Here is a 21,068-nt window from a genome sequence, read left to right as displayed (position 1 = left end):
GCCCTAAAGTTGGGGCGTCCATCACTTGGGTGCCACCTGCGGCGGTGTCGGGCCAGTAACTTTCAAAAACTACTGGCCCTGTGGGCCAGTGCAAACTTCTGGAATCATCGTTAAAAGGAATCTTAGTTTCTAACAATCCTGTGTGCTTCTGGGCAGTTTGACGTCTGATCAGAAATGATCCTGTCGCCGTTCTGCTGCGAAAGTTTCCTCTCCGTTGGCAGTTCCCGCTCTGCATCATGTCCGTCATGTGGGGCTGTGTTTCCTCTGCAGATGTGTGACCGTATCTGCAGAGTTGCATGGGAGTTCGCAGACAGATGTTGGCTTGCAGATGTGCCGGCTCTCCTCATGCTGCTCCTCCCATGTCGCCACGCTGGTCAGAAGATCAAAAAGACGGCTGCTGTGGCTGAGCTGCTTCCCTGAGACGTGGCCCAGTTTTCCTCTGTCAATGGCAGATGGGAAGTTGCAGTCGGTGTGAAAACCCCAGCTCTGCTTTGGTTGTGTGTGTGTGTGTGGAGAGTGAAGGGGTGTCAGAAGTTTGGAGCGGTGCTTTTCGAGGGTGTCGGCGTTTTGATTTGAGGTGGGGTCGGACGCTCCGGTGCTTAATCGGCGTCCGTGTTTACACTTCCCTGCAGACGGTGGGATTTGTGCAGAATGTAGGGCAGCAGAATCCCTCTTACGTCAAAGGCAGTTAGGCGGGCAGATGCAGGGAGAGAGCGGTGCTGGTTGTGCAGCTGTGGTCATGGAGGAGGCTGCGGCGCACGTCGGTCCGCCAGAGCAGCGCTGCTGGTGAGCCGGGGGAGACGTGCGCCATGAAGACCGTTCTCAGCCTGCACAGGAAATGGGCCCACGCGGTCAAGACCATCCGCATCCTGCAGGGACTTGTGAGTGCCGTCATTTCACCAAATTTGGGTGTTGGCCCCGTTGCTGGCGTCACAGCTTTTTTTTTCCTCTTAGTGAGGCGTGTCCGCCTTTACTTTGGGATGGGGCTACTGTAATTTGACAACAAAAGGAGGCTTTTTCAAAGGCTGAAGCTTCCAGGCAGCGCTGAAGTTAAAGACGGACACCAGTGTTGATGCCTTTCTATTTTTAAACCTGAACAAAGTTCCTATTTTTGCACTTTTGTGAGTTCTAAGTGGACCGGGATGCTGATGGTCCTCTGTGGATGTCCGCGTTTTCTCTACTGGTTTCAGTCTTCAGCGGAGTTTTGTAAAAATGTTGAAAGCGGAGTTGTTCCGGCTGCTCCTGAATCTGCCGCTTGCCGCTGTGGTTCTCCCTGCAGCTGGATGTTGTGTAACAGCCGCCAACGGTAACAAACGCACACGGCTGTTGTTGCATCACGTCATTAATCTGTTTTCTGTCCACAGAACCCGGTGATGGAGGAGACGGTGTGGGAGCAGTACACGGTGACGCTGCACAGAGTGAGTCCCTCTCAACCTCATTTCCATGTAGAAACAAGGGGGGGGGGGGGGGGGGGGGGGGCGCATGTGGAGAACATTTAAATCATTTGTTTGATAAGTTTCTGCACCCTGGAGAAGTTAGAGATGGAAGTGACTCTAATGAACTTTAAATAAAATAGAACCGTTCAAGTCCTACCCCGATCATCTTATTTGAAAGTGTTTTAATTATGATTATTCTGTTTTTAGCCAGAAAAAAAACAAAAACGTGTCATTTTCTAGGACATAATTTCTGCAGAGCCCTAGGGGTAAGAAATTCCATTTTTGAGGGCTTGCTCCGCCCCAACAGTCCTGCCCCCCTTCCCCATCATCCATAGCTGAGAGCTGTCTTTTATGGGCTCTTCTGCTGGCTTACAGCCCCTCACACCCCAGCTTAAAGGCCCGTACACACCGGGACGAATTTCGCGGGCGATATTCGCCGACGTTTAACGCCTCGTGACTAAAAAAAGGGCGCCAATGAGAGTGTGCACACCGACGCGAAAAAACGCCACATGTCAAAGCGTCACTTTTTAAAAAACGCCTCGGGTTCGCTTTTTTGGGTTTGACGCGCCGCTTCAAAAACTATACGACTAATGAGAATGGCGCTCTTGCACACGTGTCTGGAGCTTCTGAAGTTACAGTAAACTTGGGGGCTCAAACACAAAAACTGCCTTGCTGAGCACACATACCAGCGAAGAAGATAGACGCCGAGTTTATATTTCAAGCACCAGTTAGAGCAACTGGTGCTTGAAATATTCATGTTTTCTTTGTTTGATTCTGACAAGCGCGTAAATACTTGCTCTCTTCTTCTGAGTGAAAAGCGACTTTAAGAAGCATAAAGTTGCGCAGCGCCACCTTGTGTACAGGAGTATTTCTGTTTTACATTAAGCGCCATCTAATGTCAGGAAATGAAATTGCATGTTCGCTCGGCTCACCGTCAGCGAAAATCGCCTGGGTGTGAACACAAAAAACGTGGCGAAAAACGCTGGCGAATATTCATCCCGGTGTGTACGGGCCTTAACATTAGATCTGAGATTTCCAGCTGGACAGTTTTGAGCCTTGGAGGCCAGACTTTTCTTAAAGTTGCTGCTGCCAAGAAACACTGAAATGTATTTAACCAATACGGGAACAAGAACGGACAGAATGGAATAAATACTTCACTAGATCAGTGTTTCTTTTCTTTTCTTTTCTGATCCAAGGCACACTTTCTCCTTGACAAAAATCCCAGGGCACACCAGTTTCCAGAAATTAAAAAAGGAGAAACTCTATAGTCTGTAGTGATTTACAGTCCCTCCGCAATGTTTTTCCTAAAAGATGTAATAAAAGTTGTTAGTTTTCAGTAATAATTTTCAACTAAATTCTTTCACATTTTACTCTGGTAGTTGTTTTTTCCTCCAGTTTATTAACATGCAATTTTATTTAACTTCACGAAAAAACAAATATATTCTTTCTAAATAGTGATTTATTTTTGTATGTTTTTTTTTCCACCGTTGGTGCAAAGGCAACTGTGATTTTTGAACAATTATATGATCATAATATGTTTGATAAATATTACACAAAAAGGCTAACATTATATTTATGTTTTCTGTAGCTGCACAAAAAAGTGAACATTTCTCTTATCTTAATCAAAGATGAAGTCTTTGAAAACTTTAACAGAAATGTTGTATTTCTTTTTAGAGGATTACATTGTTTGAATGTAGTTTAATTGTCTGTTGGTCACTTCTCCTTAATCCTGTTTTTAAATGTTATTACTTTTTCTTAAGTTTAATATATAAAATAATCCAGACGTTATCAGAAAAGTATTTCAGTTAGAAAGAATTTAAAAACAGTTTGATATGTATACGTTGCGATTTCAAGACATTTAACAGGTAATACTCATTTTACGCTGAGATGCTGTCATTTTAACCCAATGCATCATGGGAGATGTAGTGCGAAACTGCAGCCGAATCGCAGACGGACTAACTTCTCTGAGCTTCATTGTTTTGTTCACTTGTTCCACGGTCTGACACCAGATTCTGTGGAAAGCTGCTCCGCTAAAGACGAGCTTTAGCTGGTATTTTTGTTGGATCTGAGAGTTTTTATGAGCTGAATCGGAATAAGGAGTGAAGACCTAAAGCACTTCTTATTGGTCAGTCTGATGACGTGTGCTTAAGCCTCCAAGAATGATTGGTGGAGACAGTTGGAGGGGCGGGACTTTTCCGAAAACAGAGCTGAAGCTCGGCTAAATCGCGGTATCATCATTGTGATCAAAATGTCCTTAATAGAATCAAACAGAAAAAAGTATTTTATGATCTTTCATATTACTAACTACTCAGTGTTTTATCAGGGTCTGTTTGGATGAACAGAGAGCTGATATTCTGGAGATGGAAAATGTTTTTAGATCAGTCAATGACGGCAATTTTTCACGGCACACCTGACCGTCTCTCACACTAGTGTGGCGCGGCACACTGGTTGAAAAAAATTGCTCTGGAGTAACACTTTGATGTTTATTTAGCTTCATGAACCATAGGAGGAATCCAGTATTGTAGTGACTTCAAAAACAAAGAGTCGCTGAGAGGCTGATGCTGGATCCGGTTAGTGAATGACGCACTCAAAAACATCATGACGCATTACGAAGTTAGTATTTTGAACTTTTAATAGTGAAAAAAAGGTCATTAAATCCACTTATTATAATGTGATCAAAAACCAAAGAATCAAAAAAAAAGATAAAAAGGCAAAAAAGCTTTCAACAAAAAATACATCAACCCAGCTCAACCCCCCCCCCCCCCCCACCCCCACCCCACACACACACACACATACACACACATCTTACACGGGGACAAAACCTCAGGTGAGTTAAAGCTACTTAATGTCACCACCCTAAAACCTGTCACCCACCAGGTGTTTACCGCCAATAATACTATAATCAGAACACAAACTATATTCATTCATCCTGATAAAAACCACACTTAATTCATGGCACCTACAAGTATATTAGTGCAACATATGAACAATAGTTCAGATAACCATAGCATAAAAAACATGCTAACACGTCAACTTTATACGACTATAACCACTAAATCTGTTGAATTATTCATCCTCTGTGTCACTTTGGAACAATTCTGCTCAGCCCAGCGTAAGACTGAGTGAGTGGGGCTTCTTCATTATTACTGTCAGTAGCAAATACTGCTTAACACACCTACAGCGCCCTCTAGTGGTTGATTTAAAAAGAAAAGCCCATATAAGTTGCACCCCCAACCAAAGTGAACAAAAAAACTGCGACCTGTACTCAAAATGCAGAACATAAATCCGAGCAGGGAACCTGTGGCGTATTTCCTACGTCACAAACGCGCTCTTTGTCAAACGCCAGTTTTTCCGTCAGCTCCTGATTCACAGCGATTTGATGAAAAAAACTAACAAATGCTGAGATGTGCGGCAGCTTCTGTGCCCGTGAGCACGTGCACGCCTGTGTCGGCTCACCAGTCGAGCTTAACGAATCCCCCTCATGAGTTAATCGTCTCGTGCTGCTGCTCACCGAGGCCAGAGAGGCAGACTTGGTGCAGAAAGGTGGAGTTGCTGCGAGCATGTGACCCATATGTTCAGGGCCAGCTGTTTCCCCTCTGTCCTTTCACCCACCGCTTTCTAATTTTAGGATGTTTGGGGTCGCTTGTCTGGGAGGCTGGGATCTTTGCTCTGATCTTAAGACTATTTACAAAAATTGTGAAAGAAAATATAGATGACATCAGAGTGAAGACGGTCTGGGTTCTATGATCGACAAAGGTTAAATGAAGGGGGGTCCTTCTGCCCCACATCCCTCTATTCCAAACACACAGAAATCCTTGCATCATTCGGAAGCATTTTGCTTTGACACTTTAGCTGTAATGCATTCACACCTGAGACAGGCCTGCAAACCGCACAACTCACCAATCCAGATATAGTCCTGTAGATGATACTTAATGGAAAATAGTTTTTCATGTGATGAATCAAAGGTTTGTTGGGGGGCTGCTTTGATATGACTAAAAAGAAGAAAAGGAAATGGAAAGCTGGATGTCAAGTTCTCACTAAAAATAGAAACGTAGAAGCTAAAATAGTAACACAAAATGCGAGTTGTCTGCTTGATCCTAATTTAGCTGTAAAGTTAAAGTTGAACCTTAGTAATGCAAATTAGGGATCCATAATACTGAAGTTATGCCTATAAAATTTTCAAACGCATGTTGGCTGATGTCGGAACGTTTTTAAAACTCTCATTTCCATTTGGGGGATTTGACTAAAAACCAAATGAGCACAAAGACAAACGGAAGGCCGTTCAGTTTGGAATCTGTTCCGGGGTTTTTGGTAACAGTCGAGAAAGCCCACTGCGGGCTCGGTGAGGTCCATGTCTTGTGGTTGGACTTTTCCTGTACAGAACCCCAGCTCGGGATTTGTGCTTCAGTTGTGAAGACGGATCTCAGCCTAACGCTGTGAATGAAACATGCAGGTGAGCCTCAGAGGTCTGTGAAAACACTGAGAGGTGGAGAATCTGGAGAATCTCGCAACAAGACGTGGAGAATCGTGGTCACAGCAGATTTACATCAGCAGAAGTTTTATTGGCTGATAACTATCATGCATGCCTAATGCAAACATCATGAAAACTCACATCTGATCAATAATGTTCAAGAGTTTTGAAGACGCAAAAAGAGACAGTGGAAAGGAAAAGTCCCTGTAAGAAGTAGAATGGGGAGACACTTTCAGCAGATCCAGACTGACCAGCAGATGGTTGAGTCTGTAGGTCTTTAGGGGACATAAAAGAGACAAACAGGAAAACCACTGGAACATCTGCTGCAGGATGAACAAAACAGGTTAGTTCCAGCTGCAGCGACAGATGGAAAAACACTAAATCCCTAGAACATCTGTTGTAGGGCGAAGGAATAAGTTATTAATCGCATAGATCAGCGGTCTTGATAGGCCAAGGCGCTCTTCTCGGTCATGTGAAAGGTTAACCGTGACACCGCGCCCCCTGCTGGTTCATCACTGCGGTGATAAAAAATCTCACACCGTCACAGCTCCAGGTGAGGGCAGACATAGGCACATTGTACAAATTTTTCGTTTTTAAACCTCCTTAAATCCTGCGTAATGAGCCAGTTAGTCCTGGTTAAGTGAGAAGTGTGCGCTCTGACAGGCTGACTGTTAGAAATGAGGAAATTAGACAATCAGAGCGTAGGTTGTGTGGGAATTCTACGGAAAATTCGACATTACAAGCAAACTCCATGCGTGCAGCATTTGCACGTATGAAGCCAGCTCTCTCACTTTACGAACGACTACAGTACGGCAGAAAGACACTGCACAGCAGCATCCCCTGTATTTCGTAAGTGTCCAACTTACTTCACGATATAGTTAGCACATGCAAAACAATGGTACGTTCCTTTTTCATGATGTCCATTTGACTGTACGATCCTCAAGGCAACTGCAAGACACACCTGTGTTTCTGTCATGGGACCGGACAACCCCAAAAACCTGCAATACCCGTACGCGTCAACCCCGCCCCATACTAAGACTTTACTAACTGCAATAGTAAAAGAACATCATGAAGACAGAAAACGTAGACAAAGAAAAAGTAGACGAGGATAAAACCATTGGAAGATCTATTTGGACTAGAGAAACATCGGTTACTGCAACAACAGAGATGAAGTACAATTTTGTGACTTTTTTGAACCTAAATAGTTGAAAGACAAAAAAACATTTTTTAAAAATACAGAAACGTGCAATTTCAAAACCGACCAGAGGAACGTTAGTTCACAATCAGACAAAAGAAGCTGTGAATGAGCACACAGCTCCGGCTAACTTTTAACTGGACTTCATCCTCATTTGTTTGATCGCTCTATGACTCGCGTTTTCTCCGGCTTTCTCCATCTGCTCCCTCCCACCCCTGTGGCCATCTGCTAAAGACCAGAGAAAACAGGAATTTTTTTTTTTTTTATCGTACAGATGGAAAGCAGAGGATCAAGAGATATAAAGGTCATCAAATCTCCAAACTCAATCTCATCTGTGCAAACTGCAGCTACAGCAGGTACAATCCTTTTGACACTAAGCTGTCACAGCAAGGATTGTTCTGTTAAAAGCAGTCAAACCTCAGAAAAGCCACATTATCACAAAGTGCATGGCTGCACACATTCATTTGGGGCAAAGGATCCGCTTCTGTTGGACCTGTTCACACTTCCACACCGCCATCGGTAATGGGCGTGGTCTGAAATGTCTGTTTCTTTCTACAGGACCCCAAAATGGGCTTTGGTATGGCGGTGTCCGGAGGACGGGACAACCCGAACGATGAGACGGGCGAAATGTCCATCGTGGTGTCGGACGTCCTGCAGGGGGGGCCGGCCGACGGATTGCTGTTGTGAGTTTCTTTTCTCTCCGCAGTGAAGGAAAGCGTGTTTTTGTTGGTCATCAAGAATCTGTGTTTCAGTGAGAAGGACCGCGTGATGCAGGTGAACGCCATCCCCATGGAAGGGGTGGCCCACTCCTTTGCTGTGAACACCCTCAGAAAGTGCGGCAAAGTTGCCAAAATTGTGAGTTTATCCTCTGAATTTCTTCTAAGCAATTCTGGAGCTTAAAAATGCAGTAATTTCTGATTTTCCGCTGACATTTAGATCGTCAAGAGGCCCAAGAAGGTTCCGGTTACTGTGGTGAACCGCCCCCCCTCCCCTGATGACAGAGTCTTCAACAACGACTACAATGATGATTACAACTACGAGCCTGACCGCCGCAGCACGCACAGCGGCGCACGCGACCACAGTCAGGAGCGGGGAGGCTACGTGGATTCTGGCTACCAAACCCGTGAGCGCGACTACAACCGGCAGGAGCGCGGCAGGAACCTCGAGAGAGATCTGAGTCCAGACCGCCGGGCCCGCAGGGATGGCAGCAGAGGTCGCACTTTGGACCGCAGCCCCGATCGCCGCTACAGCCCCGATCGCCGCTACAGCCCCGATCGCCGCTACAGGAGTGAGCACGTGCTCGACCGCGACCCCAGCCCAGACCGCCGCTACCGCAGCGAGCGCACTCTCGACCGGGATTACAGCCCAGACCGCCGCTACCGCAGCGAGCGCGCTCTCGACCGAGATTACAGCCCTGATCGGCGCTATAGGAGAGACAGCCCAGGACCGGTCCGTGGGCGTGATCCCAGCTTCGAGCGCAATCCCAGGAAGCTTGATGAGCCCATTAGAAAAAGCAGGGACCGCCTGGACCGCTCCCCCTCGCCCGCGGCCCCACCCATCCCACTTCCGCGCCCCGCCCGTGACCTGGAGCCTCTGGAGAAACCTGTGAACGTGCTGCTGCTGAAGAACCACCCCAACGAAGGTGAGGGGGTGACCCACTCAGTGCTGGTCTTACGTTTTGTTCTGGTGGAAACATTTTCAAGAAATGTCAGCTGAGCTACATCAGCAAAACTCTCCACCATGTGAGATCAGAAAACTGCTGCTAAAATGGAAAAATCCCAGAAGAAATCCCACTGAATGTAATGTTTGCTTTGAGTCGGCACAGAAAAGTATGTTCTCTTCCAGAGTATGGTCTTCGTCTGGGCAGCCAGCTCTTCATCAAAGAGATGACCAGCACCGGACTCGCCGGCAGAGACGGGAACCTGAAGGAGGGCGACATCATCCTGAAGGTGCTTTGGCCAAATCCAACCGTCTGCACCAGCGAGTGTGTCGGGTGTTACATCTCACGTGTCTCCTTCAGATTAACGGGACGGTGACGGAGAACCTGTCTCTGAGCGACGCCGGGAAGCTGATCGAGAAGTCCCGCGGAAAGCTGCAGCTGGTGGTGCAGCGGGACCGGCGGCAGGTGCTGATCCGAATCCCGCCCATGGTCGACAGCGACTCGGAGCTCGATGGTGAGAGACAGTCCAAACAGAAAGGCAGAAGGACCTATCTGGTGTGAAAGCACACTGTGCAAGTGGCTGACATCATCATCATCATCATCATCACCACCTCCATCTTCCTCTTCATATAGAAAGCCCAGTGCATGTGAAGTTCATTCTTAAACCAGCTTTGTTGCCATGACAATGTTGTATCTGTCAATCCAGTAATTGAATAAAGCTTTTGCTCACATCCACTTTAGTCGTACGCAAACATTATTTCATGTTCTGCAGAGCAGTACTAACACCAGACATCCACTAACCGTCATCAGGCCCCGCCTCATCGCACTCGCTCCTTTATACCTGGTTTTAAAGTCACATGACCAGATGGCACGCCGCCATTGGTCAAAACCAATCTAGATAAGTGGTGTGAGTTTTTGTTTGTTACGGGAGGGGGGGGATGGCCCTAAGACTTATGACCCACTTTAGTTCCGTGTGTGTGTGTGTGTGTGTGTGTGCACGTGTCTTCATGTGTGAAAATGTGCACTCGCCTGCAGCAGGGTGATCTAATCCCCTTCATAATCCTGCTGTTGCAGAATTTCATTGTCGCTGCAGAAGCTCCAAACCTTTTTCTTTTTCGTCCGAGCTTCAGAACATCCTGGAGTCGTGTGTTCACAGGGTTGATGCTAATCATTTAGCTGAGCCCCTGGCTTTAGAAGGCAACGCGTCTAAATCTTGATCATTCCTCTACATCCTCCAGGAGGGGGCGTTTGTGTCTGGTATCGCCCCCAGTAGACAATTTTCCAAATTTCCCATAGATCCAACCCTCTCCCAAAGCAGTTTGGAGTGTCTGTAACCAGAACACGCGTGTGAAGACACTGGCTTGTCTGAAGGGAGGTCACAACTTTCATCCTGTGTGTCGTGTTTTGCAGATATCTCAGAGATCGAGTCGAACCGCTCTTACTCTCCACAGGATGACAGACGAGGCCACCCCTCCGACCTCTCCTCCCACTCTTCCAATGAGAGGCTTAGAGACAAACCCAGGTACGCAGCCTTGAAGGCCACATTTCGGTGGCTGTCGGAGCTCGTCGTAATACAAGCTCCGCTTAAACTGAAACGGTGATTCCGAAATGTGGCTCTTTACTTCGCAGAGGCCTCTCCTCTGGTAGTTTAGCGGTGTGACGATGCATTGCATGGATGTGTTGAGAAGCCCTGAAAGGCTGTAGGTGCCTGAATGTAGCCTTCTCAGTCATTGACTTTGTGGTTTCTGCCCTTCCCTAAAAAGATTCTCCATTTTTAACTTTGACTGTTTAACCCAATAAAACCCACACCCATTGTCCCCCCCAAAAAAGCTAATTATGTGGGACAAAGTAGACTACAGAACACATTTCTGATGTTCTTCTGGTACACTGATGTCACCAAAGGTTCTTATGGGTTAAAGAGATTTAGTTTTGTTAGGATAACGCTCCCTGGTCGCCCAAAAGATTAATATTTTGTGCCCAAACGATATTTTTTTATTCCAAGCAGCTGACAGAGTGATTCTGAGACAGACCAGAGTGCATCATGGGTAAAGTTTACGTGTATATCTTTTCCACAAAAGCCAGGAATCAAACTACCAACTTTGGCCTTTAGAAGTCAAACGTCTAACAGCGATGACGGTTAATCCTCAGTTGTTGCAGAATCATGATGGACGTTTACAGGAAACGGCGTTCAGGCCGGAAGAGTTTTTCATCTGGGGTATCAAGTAAAGCAAAGCTTTACTTTAGTTGGAAATTCCTGAGCAGAATGAAACTCGATGAGCTGATTCGTTCTCTGAACCTTCAGAGGATCATGTCGAGTTGGAAGAAACTCTTGGTCAAAGAAACTCCTCTCCACGAGCTGCTGGAGGAACCAGCTGCTTTGCACAGCCTCTCAATACTCACCTGTTGCTTTTCTCAAACTATGGCAGACGATTGTCAAGGACAGATCCAAGATTGCTCCCAGGTGCAGGAAGAGAACTGTTTCCGTTTTCTCTTTAATGGAGGGGCTGCAACAAAAAAGTCAGGGCCCTTTTTTTTTTTTTAAATAAATCCTCCAGAGCTGCTGGATCAAAGTCCAAATGATCTCATAAAATACAGAACAGACATTACTGCACATTTCATACAGCTGCCTCCAACACTTCATCAACTGTGCAAATGAAAACGTTTAAATAAAGCTGCTAAAGTGAAATCATAAATCCACCGTTTCAAGTTTGAACTGCTTACAATCATAACAGTCAGTTTTATGCATTTTCGTAGTTGTGCTTCAAAAATACCAATATTTATTTAAAATACATTAGATTATGTACAGTGGGGGAAAAACTTTCTGTTTGTAGTTTGGTCTCTAATTTTCACCGTTGATAAACTACAACTATCAAAGACGGAATGTAAAATAAAAATCCAGCAGATAACATTGTTTGATTTTTAAAGAATTTATTTGTGTAATGATGCAGAAAAGTATTTATCTCCTAAAAACTAGCAAGATTTGTGTCCCTCACAGACGAGTTACTTCTTCTTTAAGAAGCTCTTCTATCCTCCACTGGTTACCTGTATTAATGTCACCTGTTTGAACTGGTTATCGGTATAAAACACACCCGACCGCACCCTTCAGACTACACCATGACCAAGACCAAAGAGCTGTCGAAGGACACCAGGGACAAGCGTGTAGACCTGAACGAGACTGGGAAGAACCAATCTACAATAAGCAGCAGCTTGCAGAGAAACTGTCAACTGTTATAAAATGGAAGATCACTGACGATCTCGCTCTACATGGAGCTTCCTGAAATATCTCACCCAGCAGGGAAGAAAAGATCTAGAGAACGGTGAGGAAACGGTCCAGAACTATGCGGAGGGCCTGATCAATGATCTGAAAAGAGCTGGGACCACAGTGACAAAGGTTACTATGGTAACACGCAATGTCGTCATGGATTCAAGTCCTGCAGTTCTCCAATGGTCCCCTTGCTTAAGCCAGGCCGGACTAAAGTTCTCCAGAAACCATCTGGATGACACAGAAGAGGATTGGGAAATGAGTCAGATGGAACCAAAATGTAAACCAAACTCCAAGTCTTTATTCTTAACTGTAAAAAGAACAACAACAAAACAATGAGAGGACCACTGCTGCTCTGTCTTTACGTCAGAGTAAATTTGAGACACTTCACATAAAGTTATGGACGACTCCTTCGCTCTTCCGTTTTTTTTTTCTTTTCTTTTTTCAACAAACATCGTGCCATTACGGGTTTAATACTTTCCTTTAGAACATGCCGGACATCTAATGCTAGAAATTCATTAACTGTGACAAACAGGTGGACAAAAGGGGTGGTACTGCTGTGTGCGGCACATTTTGTCGTCTCAGAAATATAATCTGGAGTTTAAGGTGTAAAAACTGGATTTCCTGATTTTACACAGATGCATGTTCTTGCTTGGTTTCTTTTTCGCTCTTTAGTTATTTATTCCAAGCAGCAGTGGATGCAGTTTGTTTTTTTAATAGATATATAGCAGGGGGATTTTTTTTTAGTGCTGCATCAGAGAAAAGCTTCACGAACAAAAGTCGTAATGATCGGATTTTCAGCTAATTGCCCCCTAAGTCATGGACTGTTTACCTGACAAGGAGTCTGCTAAAAAACAAACAAAAAAACGGTGAGTTTTTTACAACATGATTTAAAAAAATCTTTGTTTAAGCCAAGTAGAAAGTGGGGAATAAATGGTTTGATTTTTAAGAATGTTCTGTGTTTATGTTAACCAAAAATGAACATAAATATTAAAGTTAATTTTGCATAAAGCCACTAATTTTAAGGGTTAGATAGAATCAGGTTCTAGACTCGTAATACCGCTTTTAACCTAAGCCTTAGTGTTGGAGGCTTTTAAATAGTTCATTTTACTTGTTTAAAAAGTTGTGATTATGATTTTAATCCTGAATTAAGTTTCTGTTTTTCAGTGGTTGATTTGTTTTCGTGTTTAAAGATCTCCAAACCTAAGCATTTATTTTGAAAAGCAGCTCGTACCGTCTTCACCTTAACTTCCTGTGAAGATTTTAGTCTTGGCTTAAAGGTCGCCTGAAACACAGATGCTAGCTGACTGAAAACAAGCAAATTGACAAAATGTCTTTGATTGATTTTTAATTCTAGTTTTAGCTTGATGAATTTTTCTAATGTAAACTCGTAAAATGAATCTTGTTGGAAGTTATTTTTAGAGGAGGCTGTATATCAAAGCATTGTAACTGTTTTAATGGAGCAGAAGAAACCGTCATGATGATAATTCTCCATGTACGGATCTGATCTGCTTCAGACCCGCTTCGTTGTGCACGTTGTCTCTTCTAAATTCTTTCTTGGTGTATTCACCAGAGAGGACCCCCCCAGCAGGCTTGCCAAGATGGGTGCTTTACCAACCCCGTTTCGAGGTTTAGACAGAGCTGCTGAAGACACGTCCTCTTTGAAGGCTGAGAGGGAGGAGCCTCGATCAGAGACGCCACCAGGTAAACCTGTTCCTCTGAGTTTCAAACCCTGAGGGAATGGTGTTTGGGGGGGGGGTTAAACCTGCTTGTCCTGTCTCCAGCTGTGGTCCCCAGAGTCCACGCCCCTCCAAAGGTGCCGCTGAAGCCGAGTGCAGAGGACCTGGAGGTTTACGGGTGAGTGTCAGGAATGCCATGGTTTCAGGGAGATTCCTGCTGTGGAGTCTCATTCTGAAAGCGTTTCACGCAGGCCCAACACCATGATGGTGCTGTTCAAGAAGGGAGACAGCGTTGGCCTGAGGCTGGCGGGGGGGAACGACGTGGGCATCTTCATCGCTGGCGTTCAGGAGGACAGCCCGGCGGACCAGGAGGGTCTACGCACTGGAGATCAGATCATGAAGGTACCCATGCTTTTATTCTGTTGCAAACCTCAACGTGCTTCACTTGCTCTCTGAAACTTTAACTGTTTGATTGGAAAATACAGTCTTTGTGAGTCACAATGCTGTGTTTCTATTAAATGTTATTTTGAAATCAGGTGAACAGCATGGACTTTCGAGGAATAGTGCGTGAAGACGCTGTCCTCTACCTCCTTGAGATTCCCAAAGGAGAGGACGTAACCATCCTCGCTCAGAGCAAGCCTGACAGTAACGAACTGCAGCACAATAGGAAGGAACTCTGTGCCAAAACGACAGTCGGAAACAAACGCCTCTCTTTTCTTCTCCTTCAGTTTACAAGGACATCTTAGCCTCCGGCCGAGGAGACTCCTTCTTCATCCGAACCCACTTTGAGTATGAGAAGGAAGCTCCACAGAGCCTCCCGTTCTCCAGAGGAGAGATCTTGAAAGTGACGGACACACTCTACGACGGCAAGCTGGGTCACTGGCTCGCTATCCGAACGGACAAAAACAACCAGCTGCAGGATAAAGGCATCATCCCTAACAAGAGCAGGTGTGTGTGTGGGAGGGGCTGTAGGAAAGATGTGCACGCTGTGTCAGCACGCCCCTTCATTCTGGGCCAGAGTACATGTGAGCCCAAAGCGTGCCTCGTCTGGTTACCGTGGTCGTTTTCATTCTGGGCTGCAGGAAACTTGTCCTGCTTGCAAAGAAGCATCAAAAGCATCCGGATGTTCTGTGGAGGTCATAGGTCGTCTGACATTACTGTGACATGAGGGCACTATAAGCTACCACAGCTCACTCCGTAGAAGAGGGCAGATGCAACAATGCCATTATAAACAGTCTTTAAAATCTACTTTTTTGAGCTTCTAAGTTTATTATAATTTTCATGCCTCACAAAGAAAAAACCAAAGCGGTAATTTGATCCACTCACACATTTCTAAGCTTCCTCTAAATACCTGTGGGTTCTCACATTGAAAATGAGGGAACAGCCCCTTCCAGGAAGAGTCTGTGCTGCCAGCTCCGCCCCCAGGCTAACGCACACACCCGCTTTTTCCGAAGCGGGTGTGTGGGGATCAGCAAAACGCTTTCCTTTCGTATGCACAATATGCACATCCGTCTTGCAAAGGTTTGGATGTTGTTTGTTTTCGTGGGCAAACGCAGACACACTGCCGAAGCCGACTCTAGGATGACATCATAAAATGGGCGGGACCCATAAGGAGCGAAAGGCGGAGCCTCAGAGGTCGAGTCGTCTTATTTCCGGGTAGCAAAATGAGCTGCGAAAATAACTCTTAAATCACAGGTAATAATATATTACTGACACATAAAAAATCTTATCATTATGTGGATATAGTTTTTTTTTGAAAGACTTCTAGCATGATATAGACTCTGTAAGAGGTCTGCAAACTCTAAAGGACATCCTCTGAGATCTCCATTCGCTTCTCTGGCAGCATTTTGTTGTTGCCAAGCAACAACAGCTGATGGTGTAAACATTGCACCAGGAGACGACTTTTGATCCCAGAAGTAATGGAAAATAGTCCAAGAAGGAGTAACAAGCACACCACAGCATTCAGTACGTGTAAAAAAATAATCATGATAAAAAGTCTGACCGTCAAAAAGAGGTTGATAAAAACACGTAAGCTAACACGGAGGCATGGTGACTGAGTGCCTGCTGTGGCAGCAGTTGGAAGATTTACAAATGAAGGGACATTGAATGAAATTATGGTCGCTCGTCCAAATCAAATGGTGTTTTAGCTGCAGGTGATATTGATGAATAAAACGGTAAACAGTGCCACCCCCACCCGCCGTCCCTACAGGAAGAGGAAGGTCTTCTTCTGGTTTTCAGTTAGACCTCCTCTGTTATTGAAAATGGGAACGTTGAAAATGGCCTAACAAGTTTGTGGCTGTCCGTCTCAGAGCCGAGCAGATGGCAAACGTCCAGAACAGCGCCCCGGCAGCCCCCGGCAACGACCGCGGGGACTTCTGGAGGCTGAGGGGTCAGAGAGCCGCCAAGAAGAAGGACATGCGCAAGAGCCGGGAGGACCTGAGCGCGACGCCGGTCACCACCAAGTTCCCCGCCTACGAGAGAGTGGTGTTACGCGAGGGTAAAGAAGCCGCTGCCGCTGAACCCTTTAGCTTCTCTCTTTTGATTTTGTTGCACTAATGCTCTGCTCTCGCTCCGTTTAGCCGGTTTCAGGAGACCTGTGGTCATTTTTGGACCCATTTCTGACGTAGTGAATGAAAAGCTGGCCTCAGACCTGCCTGAAGAGTTTGTCGTTGCCAGTGAGTGTCATCCCATCATGCACCTGTCAGCCTGCTGTACATCTGTCTGAAACAGGTCCTCATGTGTCCGTCGTCTTTCAGAAACGGAGCCCAAAGATGCCGGCACTGAGAAATCCTCTGGAGTTGTGCGGCTCAACACGATTCGTCAGATCATTGAAGAGGTTGAAAAACATCCCACTTTTTGAGAGCGCTGCAACTTTGTTGCACGTTTACTTGAAAAACTGTCGTAACCAAAGTTTAGGTCCTTAGAATTTCACAATAATTTCTTATTATTATCACATCTTGTTAAAATCATTGGAGTCGTATGTATTCCTGCAGAGCTGTACAGATGGAGTAAAGTGCTGGAAAAACCTTAAAATTTCAGTTTGACAGCTTTCAGATGTCCTTGAATCTGAATCCCATCCTTGCCGTTTCCTCAGGACCGACACGCCCTGCTGGACGTGACGCCAAAGGCCGTGGACACCCTGAACTACACGCAGTGGTATCCTATCGTCGTCTTCCTGAACCCAGACAGCAAGCAAGGAGTGAAGACCATGAGGAACCGCCTGGTGCCCGGATCCAGCCGAAGCTCCAAGAAGCTGTACGAGCAGGCCGTCCGGCTGAGGAAGACCTCCTCGCATCTCTTCACAGGTGAGCGACCCGTCAATGTTCAGCCGCCCTGAAATGAGTGAAACCGCCACTCATGTCTTGCCTTGTGCGACTGCAGCAACCATTGACCTGAACTCAGCCAACGACGCGTGGTACGGCAGCGTGAAGGATGAGATCCGGCAGCAGCAGGACAGAGCTGTGTGGGTGTCCGAGGCCAAGGTGAGGGCTCAGCAGCGGCACACGGATGCATCTTCTCTCAGCTTGAGAGATTGTGTGATTCCTATCTCCTTCTTGCTTGTTGTCCTCAGGTGGATGGTTCAGAGGAGGTCCTGGATCTCCAGGACGACCGTATGTCCTACCTGTCTGCCATGGGTACAGACTACCTCAGCATGGACAGCCGGCTGGCCAGCGACTATGAGGACACCGCAGATGAAGGCGGGGCTTACACCGACAACGAGCTGGACGAGACGATGGACGAGCCGCAGCCCGTGTCGGCCATCGGTCGATCCTCGGAGCCCGTGCTGCGAGACGAGGTGCGTCCGTCTGAGGAGACGCCACTTCCTGGCTGCTCCCGCCCGTCTTCTAACTGTTGGTGTCGTGTCTGAGCAGAAGTCCCATCCTGAAGCCCGACCCCGCGTGAGGAGCACAAGCAACAGAGACCGGGAGCCCAGCCCTCCTCCGTCGTTTATCCCAGAACCCCCAAAGGTGAGAACTTTCTGTCTTCCAAACATTTCTATTGCAGTTGTGCGAGAGACCTGTAGAGGCGGGAATCCGAGAAGAGAACGCTTCCATTGATGCCAACACTAAAAAGCCAATTTTACACTCAAATTAACAGCCTCATTTTTTCTGTTGATGACAACTTTGGGAGGCTTCCTTTCACAGTTGCTTCCTCTTTCAGGTACGCACGCAGACTCGCAGTGACTCCACTCGCAGCGAGTCTCAGTCCAGCAGCACCATCAGCAGCGACGCCGCGGTAGGCTACAAGCCCCTCCCCCCGCCCGTGGCCCTGAAGCCCTCCCTCGCACGCGTGCCGGCAGAGGATCCAAGCCCGGCCAGGGTCGAGGAGGATCCCGCCACCAAGTCCTTCTTGGGCAAGGTTAGAACGGCAGGAGGGCAAAAACGGAGCCGTGCTGCAGAACTGTTCTCGTCAAATGACCTGGAGGTTTTTCCGTCTCTTCTGTCTGACTCAGTGAAATCTGTCTTTCTTTTCCCTCCTTTGCTTCTTTGCTCCGGTGTAACGTAGACAATGGGTGAGCAGGTAACCGCACGTCTGCCTCACCATGCGTGCTGCACTTCTCCTCATCGTCAGCCCTCTGCTGTCTTCATCCCTCATGTGAACCGTGCCATCTGGACGTGTTTCCGTTCAGAGCCGAGCGTCCGCTAACAGGGCTCTGTCTTCCTGCAGATCAAAGCCTTTGAGAAGATGGACCACCTGGCACGAGCTCAGAGGCTGCTGGAGCTGCAGGAGGCTGAGAACGCTCGGGTCAGTCCCCTTTCTGTGTTCACGCTCGGACGAGTTCACACTGAAGATGCGGGGGGTTCACCACATTTCTCTGCATTCACACTGAACGGCTGCGTCCTGATCTGAGCTCCAAAGGCCTCCAGCAGCTGCAGAAGGAGAACCAGTTCTGATCTGGTTCAGGGTTCAGGGGGCGAACAAGACTTTAGGGTCCAGGAGAGATGATACTTTGACCTCTACCATCACCAAGTATGAGTGAATGAATAATGGACACTTTGGAAGCACTTTGAGCGCAGATAATTCCAATCCATTATTATTATTATTTTAGACGTTAGAAATTTCACACATCAATCAAGTCGTCTCAGTTTGGTTGGAAGCATGTCCAAAGTCCGGCCCACAGACTCAAACAATGTGGCTTACGTAAACATGGCTGCATTTTACCTCTATGACGTCCACCAGTTTAAGTCTTAAATTTCCCGCCATCATAATGCCGGCGGCCTGTGATGTCATACATCTTTTTACGGCTTTGGCAGGAGTAGAAAATCCTCGACTTTTCAAATATTTCATGGTTTGTCACTGCAGAGGCCGACCTGAACCAACCTCACTGCTGCTGAACGTTTTCCCATTCAGTTTGATCCAAACAACATCCTGCTTCGACGCCATTAACGTCTGCACTTCTGAATAACAGAAATGTTGTGTCACTGCTCCGAATGTTTTCAAATGAAAACAATTCAGCATTTTTGAAACCCAAGCTTTGTTCAACACTAGAGGACCTCAAGGTCACATTTGGCCGCTGGTTTTTATTTATTTTTCCATCTTTCAACACTCAACACCAAATCTCACTGGTTTGATCATTAATTCTATTAAATTATTTTACTGTTATTCTTTAGTTTAAACTATAATTAGTATTTTTTGCCTTAATATTTATAGTTTAAAATAAAATTCCTGTATATATTGGAATAACTTTTTATTCAATGTGGACATCAAAACTAACTTTATATGATGTGTACAGAAATGTATTTGCATTTATTGATAATAGTCTGGCTGGAAAGTTGTCCCTCCAACATATTCACCTTTCTAAACCCCCCCCCCCCCCCCCCCCCCCCCCCCTCCGCAACACACACAAATTTTTATTTACACAATACTACACACTCACTGTTTTGTTTCTTCAGCAGACTTCTGGCAGGTTTTGTTTAAAAACCCAGCTTGACATTGGTTTATAAAATGGCTCGAGCAAAACCTCCACAGAAAAATAAACTGCATCCACTGCTGGCCGGTCGGTGTAAAGATCCTAAGTGTTGCTCTAAAACGTTTGACACAGCTCAGTGATTCCACTCAGTAGTGTAGAATCTTCTGCTGATCGGGGCTCTCGTAGAAACTGGATTCCGGGCCGGTGCCTCTGACGCGGCGGCGTCCGGCCCGAGGCTTGTTGAGCGTACATCCAGTAGATCAGGGCCGAGCTGCCAAGGCGATTCCTGCCGGTGGGCTTCTTGAAGGTGAAGGTGTCATGAGCTGTTTGTTCTCCTGCTCTGCTCTGACATTTCTGGGTCTGCTCTCTCTGTAGTTGGAGATCGCACAGAGGCATCCCGACATCTACGCAGTCCCGGTGAAACTCCCCAAACCCAACTTGAACCGTCCTCAGCCGATCGGGTGAGAGCGCCAAAAGGCTCAGACGAGGAAGGTTCTTCCTGGTCTGGAGCTAAACTGACGGACGGCTGCTGTTCTGGTGCTTTCCAGGTCCAACGCTGAGCCGCAGACTCCATTCCGGCCGCCGTACTCTGAGACCCGGGGACCCGAGGACGCCAAGAGAGCGTTCTATGCCCCCCAGAAGTACAAAGATACGGAGCTGTGAGGGTCCAAGCCAGGAAGTGACGTCATTACTGCACCTGCAGCCCCAGTTACAGACTTTTGGTTGTTTCAGACACTGCGATGCACCGACCTGCTGACTTTTGACAAAGTGATGTTCTGCTGTAAATATTTCTGTCTGTGAGATGTAGCTTTCCTTGATCTTAACAAGACCGTCGCGTCACAGACACGACAACAGTTTTTCCCCAAAACGATTCGCCAGAAAGGATTCATGGCTCCTCTCCTGAAAGTGACGGGAAAAACTGCACGTGTGCAGACACCCTGACCTCAGTTGTAAGCCCCGCCCCCAGCGCATTTTTGTCCGTCAAACCCCCAGGAATCAGTCGTGGCGTTGTGGGGTCCTCCCTGCACAGAGGAGTGGGGGGGGGGGGGGGGGGGGGGGTCAGGTCTCTAAGGTGTGGTGGAGCTGCTGCTTCGTGGTTCCTGTTAAAATGTGGGTCGCAAAACACTGCCAAGTGCCTTGCAGCTCCTTTGGCGTCCCGGAATCGAGCCTGTGGAGTCCGGGGCTGTGCGGCGTGGAGGAGGCGAGTCCCGCTGTTTGTAGGGAGGGGGCCACACGCGTTCACACTGGAATCTTTCTGCTCGATGCATCTGAGCTGCTGGGTTTGATAACTGCCACAATCACACCTTTATTTTTCTACTGAATATGCAGACGCTGTACACGTGCTGACAATCATGGTAAAGAGCTGGTAGTGTGTGATTTCTGTCTTTTCACCTCTCACTTTCTAATAAATCTCACTTTTTTACACTCCTCTGCACTCGCTGTGGTTACTCTCT

The 21,068-nt window shown here is 46.7% G+C and overlaps 1 protein-coding gene across 8 annotated transcripts in view; it reads left to right on the top strand.

Moving 5' to 3' along the window:
• Positions 1-21,042, top strand: part of tjp2a (tight junction protein 2a (zona occludens 2)) — a 47,769-nt gene extending 26,727 nt beyond the window's left edge. For 4 of the 8 annotated variants that reach the window (XM_023961030.2, XM_078955704.1, XM_023961026.2 and 1 more), the window contains 24 exons: positions 1,365-1,418; positions 7,661-7,785; positions 7,855-7,957; positions 8,039-8,744; positions 8,948-9,051; positions 9,123-9,276; positions 10,173-10,284; positions 13,598-13,728; positions 13,809-13,881; positions 13,955-14,105; positions 14,240-14,348; positions 14,432-14,651; positions 16,013-16,200; positions 16,283-16,378; positions 16,460-16,539; positions 16,798-17,008; positions 17,085-17,185; positions 17,275-17,499; positions 17,576-17,671; positions 17,865-18,062; positions 18,210-18,224; positions 18,372-18,449; positions 19,990-20,075; positions 20,163-21,042. In XM_023961030.2, the coding sequence (XP_023816798.1) occupies positions 1,365-1,418; positions 7,661-7,785; positions 7,855-7,957; positions 8,039-8,744; positions 8,948-9,051; positions 9,123-9,276; positions 10,173-10,284; positions 13,598-13,728; positions 13,809-13,881; positions 13,955-14,105; positions 14,240-14,348; positions 14,432-14,651; positions 16,013-16,200; positions 16,283-16,378; positions 16,460-16,539; positions 16,798-17,008; positions 17,085-17,185; positions 17,275-17,499; positions 17,576-17,671; positions 17,865-18,062; positions 18,210-18,224; positions 18,372-18,449; positions 19,990-20,075; positions 20,163-20,277 (3,531 nt within the window). In that variant the 3' untranslated portion in view covers positions 20,278-21,042. Of the gene's footprint in view, positions 1-735; positions 882-1,364; positions 1,419-7,660; positions 7,786-7,854; positions 7,958-8,038; positions 8,745-8,947; positions 9,052-9,122; positions 9,277-10,172; positions 10,285-13,597; positions 13,729-13,808; positions 13,882-13,954; positions 14,106-14,239; positions 14,349-14,431; positions 14,652-16,012; positions 16,201-16,282; positions 16,379-16,459; positions 16,540-16,797; positions 17,009-17,084; positions 17,186-17,274; positions 17,500-17,575; positions 17,672-17,864; positions 18,063-18,209; positions 18,225-18,371; positions 18,450-19,989; positions 20,076-20,162 lie in introns of those variants that run through there. The other 4 variants (XM_078955705.1, XM_023961027.2, XM_078955703.1 and 1 more) reach the window with 2 other exon arrangements.
• The last annotated feature ends 26 nt before the right edge of the window (positions 21,043-21,068 follow it).

This window comes from Oryzias latipes, chromosome 12 (genome assembly GCF_053564925.1).
Source record: "Oryzias latipes strain Hd-rR chromosome 12, Olatipes_Hd-rR_3.1".
NCBI lineage: Eukaryota > Metazoa > Chordata > Actinopteri > Beloniformes > Adrianichthyidae > Oryzias > Oryzias latipes.
Note: the sequence above shows the minus strand (reverse complement) of the source record. Positions and strands in the feature narration are given on the sequence as shown.